The 21,538-nt window shown below is 43.7% G+C and overlaps 1 protein-coding gene across 1 annotated transcript in view; it reads left to right on the top strand.

Annotated features, from left to right (window-relative positions):
- Positions 1–21,538, top strand: part of LOC139408935 (CBP80/20-dependent translation initiation factor-like) — a 128,871-nt gene that overhangs the window by 20,587 nt on the left and 86,746 nt on the right. Inside the window, 6 exon segments of the mRNA XM_071153423.1 lie at positions 774–845; positions 5,304–5,432; positions 8,400–8,473; positions 10,637–10,741; positions 10,907–10,999; positions 11,341–11,416. Of these exon segments, the coding sequence (XP_071009524.1) occupies positions 774–845; positions 5,304–5,432; positions 8,400–8,473; positions 10,637–10,741; positions 10,907–10,999; positions 11,341–11,416 (549 nt within the window).

Raw genomic sequence — 21,538 nt, 5'->3', positions numbered from 1 at the left:
ACTTCAATTTTAAGAATGATGAAGGCCACTGTGTTGTTGGGGACCTTCAATTCTGCAGATTTATTTTTTTTACCCTTCCCCAGATCTGTGCCTCGACACAATCATGTCTCTGAGCTCTTCGGACAATTCCTTTGACCGCATTGCTTGGTTTTTGCTCTGACATGCACTTTCAACTGTGGGACTTTATATAGACGTGTGTCTTTCCAAATCATGTCCAATCAATTGAATTTACCACAGTTTGACTCCAATCAAGTTGTAGAAACATCTCAAGGATGATCAATTGAAACAGGATGCACCTGAGCTCAATTTCGAGTCTCGTAGCAAAGGGTCTGAACACCTATGTAAATAAGATATTTCTGTTTTTTATTTTTAATACGTTTGCAAAATTTTCTAAACCTGTTTTTGCTTTGTCATTATGGGGTATTGTGTGTAGATTGATTTATTTTGTAATTAAGTTGGAATAAGGCTGTAACGTGACTGTGGAAAAAGTCAAGGGGTGTGAATACTTTCCGAAGGCACTGTAACTCTAAAACCAATACTTGGTGGCTCTTGTACGTGCACAGAAAACAGGCTAGTTTACCTCATGAGATGCATTGCCAGCTGAGCAGCATTCACAAAATAGCCAAGCAAAAATTAGGGGACAACGTTGACCAGCTGGCAGAGAGTGGAGAAGGAGAGATTTGTAAACGTCTTTCTTTCGATCATCATCACAAAATAGTGTTGAGTAATTGTCATTCCAATTTTTCCCCTCTCTCTCCCTCCCTCTGACCTAGTGGACAGAGGACTGCAATGACAAGAAAGACGGGAGTTGGTCACCCTCGTGGGGGAGGGGCTCCACCAAACCAGTGAGTGTTTGGACTGTGTATGATGTGTCTGAATTCTGGAGGAAATGCTGGCTGGCTGAAGGTCTACACACAACACACAGCTGTGCTGAACCTGCATGTACGATCATTGATGAGGGGGAAACAAGATCTCAATGATAGCCAAGGTTACTAACATATGGCTCCAGTCAGACATGCATACATACTGCACATTACTGCTGTTTCATTGGGTGTCTACTTCTTTGGTCATATAGCAAATGCCCTTAGGACACAACCGTCATAAATAAGCAAGCTCCATGCTAAAAGAGACCAGATGCATTTTGAATTCAACTTATTTAATCTCTGATGATGGCAGCTTTGCCTACGATGTATCTCAGTTCGAGGCTCTGCTGAAGTGTAGGATGGATGAAGACAAGTGTTCGTCACTTGCAAAATGTAGGCGTAAGTGAGTTTCCACCGGGTAGCTGGGCTGATAACTGATAACATATCCAGACTGGCTGATCATAAATTGAGACCTCTCTCACTAATCCTCCTCCTATTTGCATGGGCTTTATGGTGCTAGTGTGTTTGCATAGCGAACTACCCTGGAATATCACGGTACCAGTAGGTGTTGTTCTGTCAGTGGTGGAATATAGGGGGTTGTAGCCCGGTTGTATAGCTGAGAACAGGGGCGTGTTCAGTTATGTTTCTGAATGCTGACGTCATAGCCAGGGTTCTTCTAGTCCAGTGGATGGGGTTTCCCCCATGTGCCGCCTCCGGCTTTGTGTTTGTCTGTGCCTGTTGGCAACGACGACGTGGCAGAGTGTATTTGCCCGTGTCTGCTAGCACAGGGTGCAGGGAGACACACACACGTCTCTGGCTCTCTCTGTCTCCTCCTGTTTCAACCAATGATGTGTGGTAGAGGTCGACTGACTGGTTTTTTTTCTACACCGATGCCGATTTTTGGAGGACCAAAAAAGGCCGATACCGATTAATCAGACTATTTTTGTTATTTTTTATAGATTTGTGATAATGACAATTACAACAATACTGAATGATCAATGAACACTTTTATTTTAACTTAATATAATACATCAATAAAATCTATTTAGTCTAAAATAAATAATGAAACATGTTCAATTTGGTTTAAGTAATGCAAAAACAGTGTTGGAGAAGAAAGTAAAAGTGCAATATGTGTCATGTTAAAAAGCTAACGTTTAAGTTCCTTGCTCAGAACATGAGAACATATGAAAGCTGAAACCTTTTTAACATGAGTCTTCAATATTCCCAGGTAAGAAGTTTTAGGTCGTAGTTTTTATAGGACTGTTTCTCTCTATACCATTTGTATTTCATATACCTTTGACTATTGGATGTTCTAATGGGTACTTTAGTATTGCCAGCCAAATCTCGGGAGTTGACAGACTGCTCTATCAATCATAGACTTAATTATAATATAATACACCAGAAATACGAGCCTTAGGTCATTAATAATAACGGGTGGCATCCGTAAGTCTAAATATTGCTGTTACATTGCACAACCTTCAATGTTATGTCATAATTATGTAATATTCTGGCAAATTAGTTCGCAACGAACCTGGTGGCCCAAACTGTTGCATATACCCTGACTCAATGTGCAATGAACAAAGAGAAGTGACACAATTTCCGTAGTTAATATTGCCTGCTAACATGAATTTCTTTTAACTTAATATGCAGGTTTAAAAAAATATACTTCTGTGTATTGATTTTAAGAAAGGCATTGGTGTTTATGGTTAGGTAATCCAACGATTGTGCTTTTTTTCTAAATGCGCTTTTGTTAAATCATCCCGTTTTGACAAAGTTGGCTGTCTTTGTTAGGATAGAAATGGTCTTCACACAGTTCGCAACGAGCCAGGCGGACCAAACTGCTGCATATACCCTGGCTGTAGCACAGAACTCAAGATAAGTAACACAATATTGCCCCTATCTGGTGCGTGCGTTTATCACTCCGTGTGTATCGATGCTAAGGATAACCGTCTTGTGGGTAGCTCAATGGGGTAGACAGAGATGTTTTCCACAAAAACCTTCTCAACTAAATACAAAATAGGCTTACCTGACAGAACTATATCATAATTATTTGTATCAATTGTTTTGCAAACTCTCCCATGATGTGCCACAGCAGTAGGCCTAACAGGAGAAACATCACTCGACTGACACATTCCTCTTACTAGATACACAATTAAATTGGATTTGCAATGCAAATCTTTATTTATATGAAACAAATGTTTACCTTGTTTCTCTGTGAATAATAATAATATTGAGAGTTGGGAGGGGGGAATACAATATAGCATTTTATGGGGCCTGTCATTCTAAATACAGTTTATTAACCACTATTTTACTGGGTATATTGACAGAAAACACATTTATTTTACAGCAAGGGCCCGGGGACACATTGCAGGGTAGAGGAGAAGATTGTGCCTATTTGTTTATTTAAAAGTAGCTCTCATGCTAGAAAAGGTTGGAGACCCTTGCCATAACCAGGAATGCTGTTTCGGCTACATACAAACTTCCTCAGGCTCTGATACTTACATAAACTGCGATGGCTTTGAGTAAGGTAAGGTAAGGTTTTGCTCCAGTCGATGACCTGACATGGTTAGTATGTGAATGTAAAAATGATTCTATAGTTCGGCCTATCGGTTGTGTATGGTAACAATACATTGATACTGTATGGCGAGGTGACCTGAGGTTGAAAGAAAAAAATTATATTTGGGTCAGTATGTACCTTAGGTCATAAAGGCATAGATAGTATGGTTAGGTATGTGAGGTGTTTGTGTTGCTGGAGAGAGAGTGAAGCAGATGCTGGGCTGCTTCTGCAGCCTGCCCTCTGGTCTTCTGGGCACTGATTCAGTCATCTGCCACCTGCTTCTTTGCTTCACTTTCATTTGAACTAAGCAGTTGGAGCCCTTTCTAAGCCCTTTCTTGTACACAGAGTGACTTGAGGCTGTCTTGTGGACAGTTGGGTTGGTTGTAGTCAGGTAAAGACTGAGGGTTAGAGTGTCTGGGGTGTGTTGGTTTCTGAGGAAGAGATTTGAGGACAGCAGTTTCAGGATAGCAGTGTAACTTGACTTCTCTGGGATCACAGAGGACCTAGTTTTCACGTCCATCTCAATCTGCACAGTCATGACTCATGTTGCTCCCATATCTATCCCAGAAACAGAGAGCTATTCAGATGCTGATCAGGCCCTTGTGAGGATGTATTGATTTTAGCCTAGGCTGCAGTCCCAATGGCACCCTAATCCCTAGAAATGCACTACTTTTGACCAGGGCCGATAGGTAGACGCAGCGTTAGTCTTTCTCCCTCTCAGCTGTTACTGTGGGCTAAGGAAAATGAAGGAGAGGGAGGAAAAGGGGAGACATATTATTCTTTGTTTCATTGCCTGATATATATTTTTTCCTTTCCCAAGCACTAGGCTGTCATTTGGTGGGATAAGGCGGCTGGCTGCGTGACGTCTGACAAATTACTTTGTGCGAGGCACTGATGAAATAATCAAATGACATGAAATTGAATGAACAGAGAACATGACTTTCTGGCCTGGCCTATTGAGTATCTCTGTGTGGTATCTGCGTACAGTGTTGTGGGTCTGGGTTGTGTGCATCAGGGAGATAACTTTTTTTTTTTTTATTGTGAAACTGGGAGGTTGTCTAAAACTGCTCTGAGGAATGTACACACACAGACATAAACCACTAGGGAAGGACTGGATATAAATGAGGGGGAACGGCTAACCAGGGGTTAGCGGAGTACCCCAGGCAGCCAGTAAGGCAGGCAGTCTGTCTGTAGTGGGGTTAAGAGGTGTGTGTGTGTGTGTGTCTGTCCATCCACTGAACCAAGGCACTGACTGGCTGCTCTATTTGTCAACCTGTATGTATGCATGCAGCCAGCCAGCCTGTACTAGGGTATGGGGCCAGACTGTGACCATTGGGACAAAACAGTCACTGGCTGCTGCAACCTTTATTCAGCCAGCAGCAGTCAGTTGTGCTTAGCAGCACTTAGCAGAGTCAGAATGGCCTTGGGGAGCTGTGGTTGCTCGGGGTTACCAGCCCTGTCAGCATTCTCCTTCTCCCTTGCTAACCAACATGACCAACGCCCCACCCTCCACCCACACCTCTCTCTCCCTCGCTTTTTTCTCTTCCTCCCTCACTCAGTGCTCATGGTAACATTCATCATGTAAGTGGTCTTCAGACTCAGCAGCAGACACAGACCTGCCTGATAGACAATTACAGACCTATCTCAATTTATTACCCCACACCACTGCTAACCACGAACTGTGGATGGGAATATATTGGATCCTTACTCTCCACTCTCCTCCCTCATAGATAATAGAAATGTGTCTTATTGACAATACAATCAGCATTGCATATCACATGTTCTGCGTTTTCTGCAAAGGAGGATTTGATATGGTATTGATCTTAATCCCTCTCTTCCACCCACTATCTATCTCTGTCTGTCTCTACCCCCCCTCCCTGCAGGATGAGTGGGATCACAGTAGTAATGGCAGTACAGGGTCCAGGCCCAGCTCTGGCTCTAGACCTGGTTCTGGCTCAAGGTCTGGTAGCAGGGGGAGGAACAACCAATTCAGAGGGCCAGCCAAGGTACAGGTAACTAACCATCCTACTGCTTTTACATTAGACCACCACGTCCCCAGACATTTAGCTCGATCATCAGTTACAGCAAAAAACTGCGTGCCTTTCATGATCAGGAAACATCCATTCCTGTATTTTCAGATACTTGAGGGAGGGTAGCCTATCTATTTGGCATGTAGCTAGCTAAGCAAACAACTTGTCATTTATCTTGCTTGTTGAGAGATTAGGCTTTTTTTGGAAAGAGCTTGACATTTGCAAGTATTTGCGTTTAACTCACCCTGGTAAAGTTATCTGTTACCAAATCAAGCAATATTTGGAAATAACTTTCTAGTTTATCCCCTGACAGTTAGCTCGTTAACTAGCCAAATTTATGTGCTCTGTCGTTAGCTACTGTAACTAGCTAGTCAATTTGACGTGGTCCATCAATTCATCTTGTAGCACAAGGGTCTCCTACTGGTCCATCGTGAGCTACCAGTAGCTCGGAGCCCACCTATGAGTAGCTCGCCAAACAATTCTGAATGTATTTTTCACGTTTTCCACCGCAAACTGTCATGAACAAATCTCACACGTATCAGACACCTCAAGCTCCCGACTACTATCCAATCCACATTGACTAGTTTGTCACAATTGGCTTAAAAAGCCAAAGGTAAGAATATCTACCAATTCATTTCCAGCAATATTGCCTGTGTGGTGCGTATGTTTGTCTATCATTTACTTCATGTAGTCAGTTAGCGATGATGAGGATAACTGTCTTCTGGGTAGACAAACTTTCCCCCAAAACTTCTCAATTTAATGTTAACTGCAAAGTATATATGGGAAAAAACACGTTTGTTTAGAAAAAAAAAGTCCCTTATACATTGTGATGGGATGATCATCTTTCCATTGAATGGTACTTTAAAGGATGTATATGAAACAAGGGTTCATGGAGAAGGAAACACTTCACCAAGCACCATAGTATTATTTGTCATTCTAAATAGAGTGCATTTGGAATGTATTCAGACCCCTTGACCTTTTCCACATTTTGTTACGTTAGTCTTATTCTAAAATTGATTAAATTGTTTTTTTCCCCTCATCAATCTACACACAATACTCCTTAATGACAAAGCAAAAACAGATTATTAGAAAATGTTGCAAAAAATATCACTATCACATTTACATAAGTATTCACATCTTTTACTCAGTACTTTGTTGAAGCACCTTAGCAGCGATTACAGCCTCGAGTCTTGGGTATGACGCTACAAGTTTGGCATACCTGTATCTGGGGAGTTTCTCCCATTCCGCTCTGTCGGGTTGGATGGGGGAGCATCGCTGCACAGCTATTTTCAGGTCTCTCCAGAGATGTTAGATCGGGTTCAAGCCCGGGCTCTGGCTGGGCCACTCAACGACATTCAGAGACTCCTGCGTTGTCTTGGCTCTGCTTTGGGTTGTTGTCCTACTGCAAGGTGAACCTTCACCCCAGTCTGAGGTCCTGAGCGCTCTGGAGCAGGTTTTCATCAAGGATCTCTCTGTACTTTGCTCTGTTGATCTTTCCCTCGATCCTGACTAGTCTCCCAGTCCCTGCCGCTGAAAAAAACATTCCCACCGCATGATGCTGCCACCACCATTCTTCACCGAAGGGATGGTGCCAGGATTCCTCCAGATGTGACATTTGGCATTCAGGCAAGAGTGAAATCTTGGTTTCATCAGACCAGAGAATCTTGTCTTTCATGGTCTGGGAATCTTTAGGTGCCTATAGGCCAACTCCAAGTGAGCTGGTTTCCTTCTGGCCACTCTAACATATAGGCCTGATTGGTGGTGCTGCAGAGATGGTTGTCCTTCTGGAAGGTTCTCCTATCTCCACAGAAGAGCTCTGTCAAAGTAACAAAATGTGGAAAAAGTCTGAACAAGACAGTCTGAAAAGACTGAACAAAAATATAAACATAACATGCAACAATTTCAAAGATTTTCCTGAGTGACTGTTCGTAGAAGGAAATCATTCAATCCAAATAAATTCATTAGGCCCTAATCTGTGTGTTTCACATGACTGGCCAGCCCAGCCAATCAGAATTAGTTTTCCCCACAACAAGGCTTTATTACAGACAGATATACTCCTCAGCACTCTACAGCCCCCTGCAGGTGAAGAAGTCGGATGTGGAGGTCCTGAGCTGGCGTGATGACACGTGGTCTGCCTTTGTGAGGCATGTTGGACGTACTGCCAAATTCTCTAAAACGACGTTGGAGAAATGAACATTACATTCTCTGGTAGTCAGCATGCCAATTGCACACTCCCTCAACTTGACATTTGTGGCATTGTGTTGAGTGACAAAACTGCACATTTTAGTGGCCTTATTGTCCCCAGCACAAGGTGCACCTGTGTAATGCGCATGCTGTTTAAACACCTTCTTAATTTGCCACACCTGTCAGGTGGATGGATTATCTTAGCAAAGGAGAAATGCTCACTTACAGAGATGTAAACAAATGTTTGCCCAAAATTTGAGACAAATAAGGTTTTTTGCATTTTTATATTTTTGTTGGGTATATTAACATTTCATCCCTAAAAAAATAAACAACATGAAATTTAAACCAACAGTTTGCAAAGTACTTTTGAACGTTCTGAAATAATGGACTTTGACATCACTCAAGGAACCAGTCAATCAACTGCAGCATATTACTATAGCAGTGGCCATGGATGTAACCTGGAAAAGGATGAATATTTTTGTTGAAATCCATAGGCCATTGCCTAATACCAGAATTAAGATGGACCTGCCTATTCATTTTTTTTGTAACAGTTTTGTAAAAGTTGGTTTGCCCTGTTAAAATGTTTCCTTATACACCCTTTAACATGTCAATGACTGTTAGCATTCAAGTTAAGTATTAGTTCAATGAAGCACCGTGACAATGGACACCAAGATGCCCCATTATGATCAATATTAGCTGTAGTAGTAGACGTGTTCTGTAAAGTGATATATAGATAATACACTGTTGTAATGTGTTGTCTTTCAGAACGGGAACAGAGAAGGGTCCTTTGACATCCTGGGTACTGACATCTGGGCTGCTAACACCATGGACTCTCATGGGTATGTCATGTATGTAACTATTTACTCATTCATTACTCACCACCACCCCACAGCTCCCCTTCACCACACACACCACAGTAACACCATGGACTCATGGGTATGTCATGTATTGACCAACACGTTTCCTACCCATCAATGGATAGGAAAAATATACAGTATTACAAGCTTCCACAGATGTATAGCTTGTAGTCTGTTTACATTCACAGGCTTCATTGTCTTTATGGGCGGTTGGATGGGGGTAGTCCAGGTTAGCCTTGACTACACATCCATATCGCTCCTGCCAAACACCACGCTCACGGAGTGTGGATTTGGGTTCCTCCCCGACGTCTTGTAGAATGCAAACACGTTCTGATTGGTCCCAGAAACTGATGGGTTGGGCAAGAGCAGGCCAACACTAATCAAGTCAATGGCTTTGATACTCTGATTGGTTGGAGACTATCCAATCGCTGAATAATTTGTTTTATAACCCCCTCATTTTGACATCGGCACAAATGACTTCTAGGATGGCAGTTTCAGAATGAATGTATAGACTGATTGATAGAGCAGCGGAATTAACTTCAGGATGAGTCGTCAGGCAAGTGGGCTGGTGTCTTCATCTTTTGAAACTGTACGGTCTCTTGTCCTCATATAGTGGTGGCTACCCTCTCCAGACCAGTCAAGCTGATGCTAGGAAAACATTACCTGCTTTGGTGTTGTCAGACTAGAGATAGAAGAGAGAAAAAAAGCCACAGGGGTCAGACTGTTCTAACAAAATAACTACATTAGCAACGGCTTAGCCTCAGGCTAAATGAAATACATTGACAGCCACACCTTCTTTCAGCATCAGCAAGCTGTTTTTTAATTGCTGATGATATCTGCCCCCTAGCAGCTTAAACAAGGGAAAATGTGGTTTGTTCTGATTTAACAATTCATATCAGCATTTGTATTTGTATTTTTTTTTTGTTGCTACAAGCTTAATTAGCTGAGTTTCTCTATTTATTGAAGACATAACGACAATTTCACCTTTCTGAGTATGCACCCAAAATGGAACCCTATTATCTATACAGTACACTGCTTTTGACCAGAGCACCATTGCCCCTGGTCAAAAGTTTGGCTCTATGTAGGCAATATGGTACCATTTGGGATGCAGCCTGAGATTCAGCTCTTGGCCTGTTTGTGATGCCATCTAGAGGGGTAGACTCACTCTGTAATCACAAATGCATGCTACGAAGATGAACACGTATACAAAACAAACTCTTCTGGGATGAGATGGCCAACTGTTTTTGGGAGGTTTTAAAAAAAGAAGCCGAACCAGCACTGAAAAACAAAGACTTGAATCTCTTGCGTGACCCGGTAGCTAGGTAGGTGTGTTGAATAAAAGGAGAGCGGTGTTATGTGATGATGACATAGTGGGGGTGGGTGTTGGGTGTCGCCAGTGTAGCTGGAGGCTGCCATGGCGACAGCTGCATGGTAATGCCATGTTAACTTTTCCTCAAAGAGGTTGTTAAATCACGTTGGTATTGAAGGAAGGAAGCCACGTACACAATATGGAAGCCCGCCCTGTTACTACGACAACCTGTAATTGGATTAGTCAGAACCCCTTTTCCAGGACCAGGGGCTGTATTTGCTTACAAACAAGTTTTTATATTCTGTATCAGATTCATGATAGATTAATGTGGATTGCTGGATTAAAACTGCCACTTTTTCAATTTTGTGATTTACGTTTTAATCGGCACACTGAAACATATGGTAACATCGTCTGACTGAGATTTTTAAAGGAGCTATTAGCTGGGCATCATCAGGGGGTCATTTTAAAGTAGTTAGGATGACCGGGCATCTTCAGGGGGTGTTCCTAAAGTAGCTAGGCTGCCTATATGCATCATTAGGGGGCAGCTAGGCTTCAGTGGTGTTTTGGGTGATTAAAATGATGATCACATGTCTAAGCCCCCTTGTTTTGGGGGCTTAGAGTAGTGGGCAGATGGTAGAGTAGATGGAGTTAGTGATGGTCTGGAGACAGGAAATGGAGACTTCACAGTTTATGCTCTGAGTGGATGCTCTAAGAACAGTGGGTGTCTTTCCTGCTATTAACAGACCTCGTCCTGTCCTGTGTTGTAGTTGGGCATCCAGCCTGAGTGTATTAACTGTCATGTCATCTTCCTCACCTAAGTTGTGTTGTTTTTGTAGGGGGGCAACATGGGACCTCCAGCCTGAGAAGCTGGACTTCAGCCAGTTCCACAGGAAACCCTTCCGGGGAACACCAAAGCACCTTCCACAAATCGACAGAGAGGGGTCAGTGCATCTTCAGCCTCAATTTAAAAAATAAAAATAAAAGGCTCCTGTCCAAAGGCTCCTTGACTTGAACATAGCATGGTCACTCATGGTCACTCCTAATTAACTCGCTACTTTCTCGCCATTTTCCCTTGGCCCTAACCCTTCAATGTTTCCTCTTTGCAGATCTGAAAGCCCATACATCCCTCCCATTGATCCTCTTCCATGGGATAAACATGACAATGATGATACTGGTCCATTCCATTACTACTTAGAACTGTAGGTGTCTGTAGCCTCTGCTAGACTCTTCCTTCCCCAGTTCTCTCAGCCTCAGTACTGGGTTATCATATAGGCTCAATCTCAATGAGTCTTTCCATGATTCCTCACAACCTATCCTCACATCCTTCTCAACCATATTGGAGAAGGTCCAAGGTCCTGCCCCTCAAACATTCTTCTCCAATGAGTTTTGAGAAGGAGGAGAGAAAAGAGGATGTGAGGAATGCTGGAAAGATGAACTGAGAATGAGCCACAGCCCACTGTATAAGGAAGTCCCTATCAGAGCCCAATCTACCATACCTGTTCATCCTGTCTCCATCTGTGTGTCTGTTTCTGTCTTTCAGGATGATGAAAGGCAAGTTTGAATATGATGATGGGATCAACTTGAACGACATGGAGCAGTTCCTGCCAGGCCTTACCGTAAGTTATTGATCTTCTATCTCTATCCTCTTCTGTAGATAGAAGACTCAATCTTTATCTCAATCTCTTAGAGGTTAGAGCATTGGGCAGGTAACCGAAAGGTTGATGGATCGAATCCCCGAGCTGACAAAGTAAAAATCTGTCGTTCCGCCCCTGAACAAGGCGGTTAACACACTGTTCCCCAGTAGGCCGTCATTGTAATAAGCATTTGTTCTTAACTGGCTTGCGTAGTTAAATAAAGGTTGACATTTTTATAAATAAATAAAAATCCTCTTTCTGCTTTCTATCAAGACCATAAACCTACTTGTTGGTAGGGAGCTCCACCTGATGGTTAGAAGATTGAACAACCGTACTTTAGTGAAAGAAAGGTATTGAGTATTCTTGTGTGAGTGGAGTGACTACTAGTGGTGAAATATTGTCCCTTTACTGCCACCCTGTGGTAGTTTCAAGGTAAGTTCCATCCATCCTCATCATAATGCACTGTAGTGCTGATGAGACTTAACCTTTCCTGGATCTCTGGATCTAGCTTACTAACGCTTGAAAACCCTAAATAGAACACATCCCTAAAGACCAAGATGGGGGTGTAATTTTCCTTAGCTCTGTAGCCAATATAAATGTAAAACAATGCAATTCAGTAAACTTGAATCATCCCAAGGGGCAGTTATTGCTGGCAGGAATAGGATACAGATACAACTAGGTTGGGTCTTGCATGTCTACAGTACTGCGTCACTGTGTGCCAGTCGGGTTTGTCTGCTCTGCAGTGGTCTGCTGACGGGCAGGATGTTGGCACAGGGGCACTGGAGGGTCATGAGGACAGGGCAGGACACACACACACACACACCCCCCCCCCTCCCACCGCTGCCCACGTCACAGTCCTGCCAGCCAGCCAGCCATGACGCCAGGCCAAGCAAGTCTCCAGGCTATTGTTATCGTTTCATTGTGACCACTGTCTCCTTTGCCCGACTGCATTCTAAAATACACAGATTCCCCACAACAACATAAGGGAAGGAACTGTGACTGCAAGGATGCAGATGACCCTGAAAGTAAAACTCAAATCATAGCCAAAAAAGTAGAAAATAGACCGAAGACAGTACCTCCTCAAGATGACTGAATATGAGTGTTTATGATCATGCTTCCTCTACTCTGCAGTGCCTGATACTATTTATCATGAGACCTGGCAATGCCAGTCCTGTTTCCCTCACAGTGTTTGTCAATAGTGATATTCAGTGGGTCTGATGCCAATTGCCCTCTGTTGGTCTTAGTAACTCAACCACATAGAGCTCTCTATTGTCCCCTGCTAGGATCCTGTGACCAGGACCAGCCAGTCAGTCCCTGGATTTACCTCACTGATAACCTGACTAAATATAGCAGCAGACCACGCCAGGCCTCTAAGCCTCTGTGATTGACTGGAGCTATGTGTGTACAATGCCGTAAAAAGATATTTCCACCTTTCTGTTATTCTCTGCATATTTTTTGTTCAATCAAAACCTAATATTAGATCAAGGGAACCCGAGTGAACAAATAACATTTAGATAATTATTTTTATTTTATTAACAAAGTTATTCAACATCAAATGCCCCTGTGTAAACAAGCAATTGCTCCATTACACTCAATAACTGGTTGTGCCACCTTTTGCTGTAATGCCTGCAACCGAACACTTCCTGTATGGAAGAATTTTGGACCACTCTTCCATGCAGAACCACTTTAACTATGTGACATTTGTGGGTTTTCGAGCATGAACTGCTCGTTTCAGGTCCTGTCACATCTCAATCGGGTTAAGGTCTGGACATTGAGTAGGCCATTCCAAAACTTTAAATGTGCTTCTTTTCAGTCATTCTGATGTACTTTCATATGTGTTTTGAATCATTGTCTTGGTGCATGACCCAGCTGCGCTTCAGCTTACGGACGGATGGCCTGACATTCTCCTTTTAGAATGATCTCATGCAGAGCAGAATTCATGGTTTCTTTAATGATGGCAAGTCGTCCAGGCAGCAACGCTTCCCCATACCCTCACAATACCACCACCATGCTTGACTGTTGGTACGACGTTCTAAATGTGGAATGTAGTGTTTGGTTTTCGGCAGGAATAATGGGACCCATGTCGTCAAAAAAGTTCCACTTTTGACTTGCCTGTCCATAGAACATTCTTCCAGGAGTCTTGACGATCATCCAGGTGCTAGTTTTGGCAAACTAGAGTTTACTTTTTGGACAATATGGATGCTGTCATTTCTGGCGAAAACCAAACACTGCATTCCACAGTAAGAACCTCATACCAACGGTCAAGCATGGTGGTGGTAGCTGAAGCGCAGCTGGGTCATGCAGTAAGACAATGATCCAAAACACACAAGTCTAAATCAGAATGACTGAAAAGCAACAAATCTAATGTTTTGGAATGAGACTGACGTGCTGCTGGCGTGGGAGGGAAGCTTACTGTATGTTTGTTCCACTTTGTCTCCCTGACGGTGAAGGGTAGTCGGTGTCATGTTTGTGTGTGTGGTTAGATATTGTGTACGTCCTGCCAATCAGAATCATGAATAGGAGTAGGGCTAGTCATATGTGCAGCTTTGGCAGTGTTCAGTAGGGATAAACTGTTAAATGTGTTGGAACAGTGAGGTACTACCTGACATCATCCAATAGCAACACAGATTTTGGTCTGTTGCGAAACGTTTTTGCTTCCGAGTGCCCTACTGAACACAACCCTGATGTAGGCATAATGTCTGAAACTGGCCCTGAGTGCAATGCAATGGGGAACATGGACACTCTGTGCAGACAGAACTCTGTGTGTTAATGTAACACTGACTAGACCAGTTAGTCAACAGTGACCTACCACCTCCACAGTCTTCACCCTTTAGGCTCTAGGGGGGTAGTCTGGGCCAAGAGAATACGTAACCCACAACCCCCCTCTCTTCCACCACTTCCTCAGTCACTTCCGAGAGAGAGGGGTGAGAGGGAGAACATCTCTGCAAGACATCTCCCTCGGGAGCCCTGCTAGCTTCCCTGGAATGCAGCTGATTGCTCCACACACACACACCCCTCCCGACCCTAGCGCCTGTGTTACGATGACAGTGTAGACAGGTTAGATTCTTGCTGGATGAATCCCTGGGGCTGGAGTGAGACGTGCTTCATTAAAGATGAGTCAAGCCCTTTCCCGCTCCTCATTCCCGCTCCTGACATAGTTTACACTGGGAGTGGGTGTGTGTCATGTGGTCCCACCCACCCTTACCCTAGCAGAGATGGTTTACATCAGGTCAGCTTTAAGAGCAGGACATGGCAGGGACCCCTCTCATGTTCCCATAGTTTATAGTGACAGACAGATGGACAGCTCAGTCATTGGGCAGATGATGTCAACAGAAGACGTGCTGTTGTGACATACACAACTATGTGTGCTTTTGGCGGCTGATGTCAACAGGATATGTGTTATTGTGACAGGCCTATACATCTGGGTGCTCTGGGGCATCCTGAGCATGCATGTCAACAACACAACCCATCCACACAACTGAATTTGGTGTGATGTGTTGTCATGCATGGGTCTGTCTGTGAAATGAAACCGTGTGTGTGTGTGTGGTACTGGGTAGGACAGAAGATTGTGTCTGTAAATATGTACATTTTTAGTACCCTAACAACATCTAGTTGCCCTGTTCAGGATTCTTTCGGTCATAAATCCTGGAAAAAAAATCATGGCAATTTGGAAATTGTGTATTCCAGGCCTCGAAAAAATAATACAATCAGAAAAGTCATGGAAATGCGTTTAAAAATGGGTTCATGTAATTAATTTGAGGCAAACGTTATAAATATTGTGGCAATCATATAAAAAATCGACATATCAGCCATGATCAGAATGATCCTTCAGAGCATGTCTCCGTGTGTACTGTATGTGCATCACCTGCATATAGTATGTGTGCCAATGCGAATGCTCAGTTGGTGACGGAGAGCAAGGGAGACATTGCAGCAACAGGTAGCCTATAAAATAATGATAGACAACCGACTCTTAATTAGATAGCTTGTATCCTGGCTAGATATTTCACTCTCCGGCTATTTAGCTATTATTAGCATGTGTTAATGTCATTGGTATGTCCTAAAAACTTTCCGCTGACACTCGATAAAATAACCTTAAATGGCCGACGTGCAGAAGGTGAACGGGACAGGTGCTACATATTTCGGGTGTAAACAATGTCTCAAGAACTGAATATTAGGAGATGAGAAATACAACACACCACATTCTAAAAATGTGATCAGCTGACTCGAGTGTGTAGGGCGCGTGCTTTGTGTGGAAGCGTGCTTGTGCTTATGTCCTGTGTGCGCTCATGTCCGTCGCTCCATTTGTTCTCATTCATTAACTCTCAATGGTCTTATCAACCCAAGCCTGATGGAAATTGGCTGACCCCTGAAGAAGACTAAACTAATGTTGGTCAACATCAGGGTGATTTTTATTTTTTTCATTTTATTTTTTTACCTTTTATTTAACTAGGCAGGTCATTTTAAGAACAAATTATTATTTACAATGGCGGCCTACCCCGGCCAAACCTGGACGGCGCTGGCCCAATTGTGCGCCGCCCTATGGGACTCCCAATCACGGCCGGATGTGATGCAGCCTGGATTCGAACCAGGGACTACAGTGACGCCTCTTGCACTGAGATGCAGTGTGAGTTTATAGTAGATTAACTGTAGGTTTCCTCCCCTGTCTTCTGCCTCTGTCTCAGTGGAGCTGGTTGTTTTCCCAGGAGGGAGGAAGGCTGATTGCCTTGTCCCAGATCACTTTTTCCTGTTTTGCCACTTCCTATGGTCATTGTCATGTCAATGACCATAGGAGTTGACAAGACCACACAAACTAATCTGGCACCAGGCTGAGGCTTACCCTCCTGCACATTCTCTTTCTGGTGGTGCTTTGGTACTGAGCCAGTCAGTAGGGGCCTGGCGGGCTGACCGGGGGTGGCCGTGCCGGGCCCACAGAGTTACTGAGGACACATCCGCTCCGTCCCCTTCCTGCTGAACAAAGCGACCAGAGGGCCAGACCAAAGACGTCTCCTCAGACTGGCTGGCCCCCCCGGTCTACGTGCACCGGAGCAGGAGTCTTCGGTATGTAACACAGGCCTGCCTGGGTCTGCTCTCTCCTCCATTTTTGTCCTCCTTCACGTCCACAGTAGAACAATGTGGAGGTCAGTGCGGCGAGCAGCCCCGTCCTACTCCCTTTTCCTGCCATTGTCTGTCAGAGAGGGAGAGCAGAGAGCCTCCGCTCTGCTCCCAGTGACCGACCACAGAAGAACTGCTTTTAGGGATCAGGGAACTGGCTCTGGAGGAGATGTGTATACAGACACACACAATGTATTTGGGACTCAAACTCAATCACTGTTGTTTTCCCCGCTGCCATTTTTGTGTGTGAATGGATTCATTTATTAGTTCTTTATTTGTGTCTTTATACTCCAAACCTCAATATTATATACATCAATATTCTTTGACATTTAACAATGCATACAAGTTCATGAATGAATGTAAGACATCTGGGACTTTGAGTATCAACACTTTCTACTCCATAATCATCACCTCTGGTGGTCTGATCCTGAGCATCTTATTGGTTGGCCAGACCGAGGACAATTGCATCATAACAGTCAGTCAGTCAGTCAGTGGCTGTTGTGGAGGTACCTCCCCTGTGGGAGTGGGAGCTAGGCCTGGGCTGTGTCCCAAAGGGCACCCTATTCCCTTTATACTGCACTACATTTGACCCGAGCCCTATGGAGCCTGGTCAGAAGTAGTGCACTAAAGGGAATAGTTTGCCATTTGGGACGCACTCTGGATATCCTGCACGCCATGGCTCCCCGATCCCCATTTTGGGTCATCCTCCTTCCCCTGTATTTATGAGACTGGAAACCAGACAAACCACACTGGCCTGATTTGAGATGAGAGAGATGGGAGGAATGGAAGGAGACTAGAGGAGCTGCGTGGATGGGATGGGACACGGAGGGGAAAGAGAGGAGGAGAGAAGGACTTGACGGGTGGATGGTAGAGGTAAACATAGTGTCTGTGTGGGCCACACCCGACCACCCCGCTATAGAGGCCCATCTGTGCCAAACCAGACGACCAGACTATACGGTGTGTCTCTGTGATTATATGCCAGTCAGATATGGGCTTATTAGGCAGTGTCTTGTTCTCTCTCTCTGCCTCCCAGGCTGATCAATAAGATATCCAACAACACAATACAATTTAATCAATCATTAAACATCATCCAATAATAGAATTCAAGTGTATTAGTTATAACCATTAGTTAAAACTGATTCATATGGGGCCTCCCAGGTGGTGCAGTGGTCTAAGGCACTGCATCGAAGTTGCTAGCTGTGCCACTAGAGATCCTGGTTCGAGTCCAAGCTCTGTCGCAGCCGGCAGCTTCTTTTGTTAGCGCGTTTTGTAAACAAATCCAAACACGCGTTCAGGTCCAGCTGAACGTCGGACGAAAAGTTCAAAAAGGTATATTACAGCCCGTAGAAACTTGCCAAACTAAGTATAGAATCAATTTTTTTGATGTTTATATCATAAATGTTCAGTAATGTTCCAACCGGAGAATTCCTATGTCTGTAGAAAAGCAATGGAACGAGAGCGAAGTCTCTCGTGACCTCGCCTCAGAGCCTGTGGCACTCTGTCAACACCTGGCTCAGCTCTCATTCGCCCCCACTTCATAGTATAAGCCTGAAACAACGTTCTAAAGACTGATGACATCTAGTGGAAGCCTTAGGAAGTGCAATATGACCCCATTTACACTGTATATTGGAATGGCAAAGAGTTGAAAAACTACAAACCTCAGATTTCCCACTTCTTGGTTGGATTTTTCTCAGGTTTTCGCCTACCATATGAGTTCTGTTATACTCACAGACATCATTCAAACAGTTTTAGAAAATTCAGAGTGTTTTCTATCCAATACTATTAATAATATGCACATATTAGCATCTGGGACAGAGTAGCAGGCAGTTTACTCTGGGAACCTTATTCATCCAAGCTACCCAATACTGCCCCCCTGTCACCAAGAAGTTAATCAGCTTTTTGATATGCCACACCAGTCAGGTGAATGGATTATCTTGGCAAAGGAGAAATTCTCACTAACAGAGATGGAGACATGTGTGTACAACATTTGAGAGAAATAAGGGTTTTGTGCGTATGGAACAGTTCTGTGATCTTTTATTTCAGCTCATGAAACATGGGACCAACACTTTGCATGTTGCGGGGACTGGGGTATGGTGGGGGTTATCTTACTGCCTCTCATTGTGACGACAGCCTGATCCCGGCCTGACTGACTGAACTGAAGAACAGCAAAATAAAGCACTCCTCGACTCCCTCTACAAAAGTATCAATCATCCAGCAGTCTCTCTCTCTCCCCATTGTCTTTAATCCACGGATCGCTGCCTGACACTAGTCTGGCTGCTCCACTCACAATGGCTTCTTATGCATCCAGTGACCATTGGCCAGAGAACAAAGATATAGAACATAGGGTCCCTGCCTGTGAATAATAAGCCATTCGACTAAACTAGATCCTGAATAATAAGCCTTTAGACTACTAGACTAGATACTGAACACTCAAACCGGTGGAATAATAAGCCATTAGACTAGACTAGAGCCTGAAGACCGAATAATAAGCAATTAGACTAGAGCCTGAGAATAATAAGCCATTCGATGTTTCTCAGTCCTGACTCCAGAGTTGAGTTTTTATAACAGCCCTTTTGGAAAGGAATCAGGACAGACAATGTTATGTATAGAAATGTAATATCCCTCTAGGAGAGATGAGGCAGTGGATTTTTAGATTTCACATTTTTATGTTATCCTTATTTCTGACTCATCCATCCAGCAGGCCTATCTGATGGGACATACTAGTGCTGATTGGAGAGGTGATTGGCTGGCTGTGTTGCAGGGCTTTGGATCCATGCTTTCAGAAAATAATGACTTTTCCTGGTGTGTTGTAATGCTTGATTATTCCACCAGTTCTAAGCATACCTCATTTTCTCACCCATCTCAGGTCCTGTGGTCAGTTGTTATTTGTGGGATCCTGAGTAAAAGTAGAACTTAGCTGGTGTTGCTAGGTGGTGGCTGTTTTGCAAAACTGTCATATTTTTGGGGGTCTTTGAGGTGGCCAGAGTCTGGTTTTTATACCTGAGGCATTGTAAATCCCTTCACTGCCCACACACAATCACGCACACATTGAGGTTGTACGGGTATAATGTTTGTGTGTGTCTGCATCTGTGTGTGTGCATCCCTGTGTGTCTGTGCGTCTGTATGTGTCCACCCGCTCCCCCAGTTGATCCAGGGTTTGGACTGTGACACAGAGCAGGTAGCCTATTGGAGGATTTGCCTGGCCTGTGGTGGAAAGACATTCCACAGCGCTTCCTGTTTGGTTTGAGCGACGACGCTTCTCTTTCCCTTGTACGCCTCCATTCGCCTGCCTGCTTTCTCAGCTCCGGAATACCTCACTTAATGAAATAATGTGAGGTCAGAGAGGAAACTTGGACCAATGTCGGACTCGGAGAAGGAACGTCTGTAGAGTACATGACCCTGTGTAGCTCTGTGCTGCCTGTGTGGAGGATTCCAGTTGGCTAACACCAGTTGGATAACAGGTTTAGTGATGTGTCAAGTTACAGTGCTAGTTCCACATGCATTACACATGAAAGACTAGCACGGGTTTGAAATGGGCAAGACAAGCATAAAGGTATCTGTAATAGTGTAGTGTACACTTCATGTGACAGAAGAAATGAACCTCTCTGGGATATGTGGGACGCTAGCTGGCCAATAGCCAGTTAAAATGCAGAGCGCCAAATTCAAATAAATTACTATAAAAATCTAACTTTCATGAAATCACACATGTAAGATACCAAATTAAAGCTACACGTGTTGTGAATCCAGCCAACATGTCAGATTTCAAAAAGGCTTTTCGGCGAAAGCAAACGATGCTATTATCTTAGGGTAGCACCTCCGTATACAAAGAGAGAAAGCATATTTCAACCATGCAGGCGCGACACAAAACTCAGAAATAAAAATATAAATCATTCCTTACCTTTGACGAGCTTCTTTTGTTGGCACTCCAATAAACATCACAAATGGTCCTTTTGTTAGATTAAATCCATCCATATATCTCCAAAATGTCCATTTATTTGGCGCGTTTGATCCAGAAAAACACTGGTTCCAACTTGCGCAACGTGACTACATATCTCAAAAGTTACCTGTAAACTTTGCCAAAACATTTCGAACTACTTTTGTAATCCAACTTTAGGTATTATTCTAAAGTAAATAATCGATCAAATTGAGGACGGGATGATCTGTGTTCAATACAGGAAGAAAACAAACTGATGCTAGCTTTCTGGTCAAGCGCCTCTATCAAACAGTACACATGAAGTGACCCTCGTTTTGAACAGGGCTACTTCTTCATTACACAAAGGAAAAACCTCAACCAATGTCTAATGACTGGTGACATCCAGTGGAAGCGGTAGGAACTGCCAATGAATTCCCAATGAAAACCCATTGAAAAGAGTGACCTAAAAAAAACGAATCTGAATGGTTTGTCCTCTGGATTTCACCTGCTACATAAGTTCTGTTATACTCACAGACATGATTCAAACAGTTTTAGAAACTTCAGTGTTTTCTATCCAAATCTACTAATATTAATATCTTATCTTCTGGGGGTGAGTAGCAGGTAGTTGAATTTGGGCATGCTTTTCATCCAAAATTCCAAATGCTGCCCCCTATCCTAGAGAAGTTAAAGGATCTGTGACCTATTTTTAGCCAATATGAATGACTTCTTGGCAGTTTTGCATTTCAAGACGTTGGCCTTACAATGGCTTGTGAAAGATGAGGGGGGAATGTGTAAGACTTGGGCCTGGCCTGGGTAGAGAGGAGAGATATGTAAACAAGCGATGCCCTCAGAGCTGAGGAACTCACCGTAGCAGGCAGTGATGAAAAGTAGTTCTGTTAGCGTCAGCACTGTGGTTACAAGCACCATGGTCCAACTGTACACATGCCATGTGTAGAGTCAGGACCAGGGAGGGGGTAGTGTTGAGGCAGTGAGATATAAGTCATAGTATAAGATTACCAAACTGGGAGGGATGTCACCCTATTCACTATATAGTGCACTACTTTTGGCCAGAGCCCAGG

This window comes from Oncorhynchus clarkii, chromosome 5, assembly GCF_045791955.1.
Source record: "Oncorhynchus clarkii lewisi isolate Uvic-CL-2024 chromosome 5, UVic_Ocla_1.0, whole genome shotgun sequence".
Classification (NCBI taxonomy): domain Eukaryota; kingdom Metazoa; phylum Chordata; class Actinopteri; order Salmoniformes; family Salmonidae; genus Oncorhynchus; species Oncorhynchus clarkii.
Note: the sequence above shows the minus strand (reverse complement) of the source record. Positions and strands in the feature narration are given on the sequence as shown.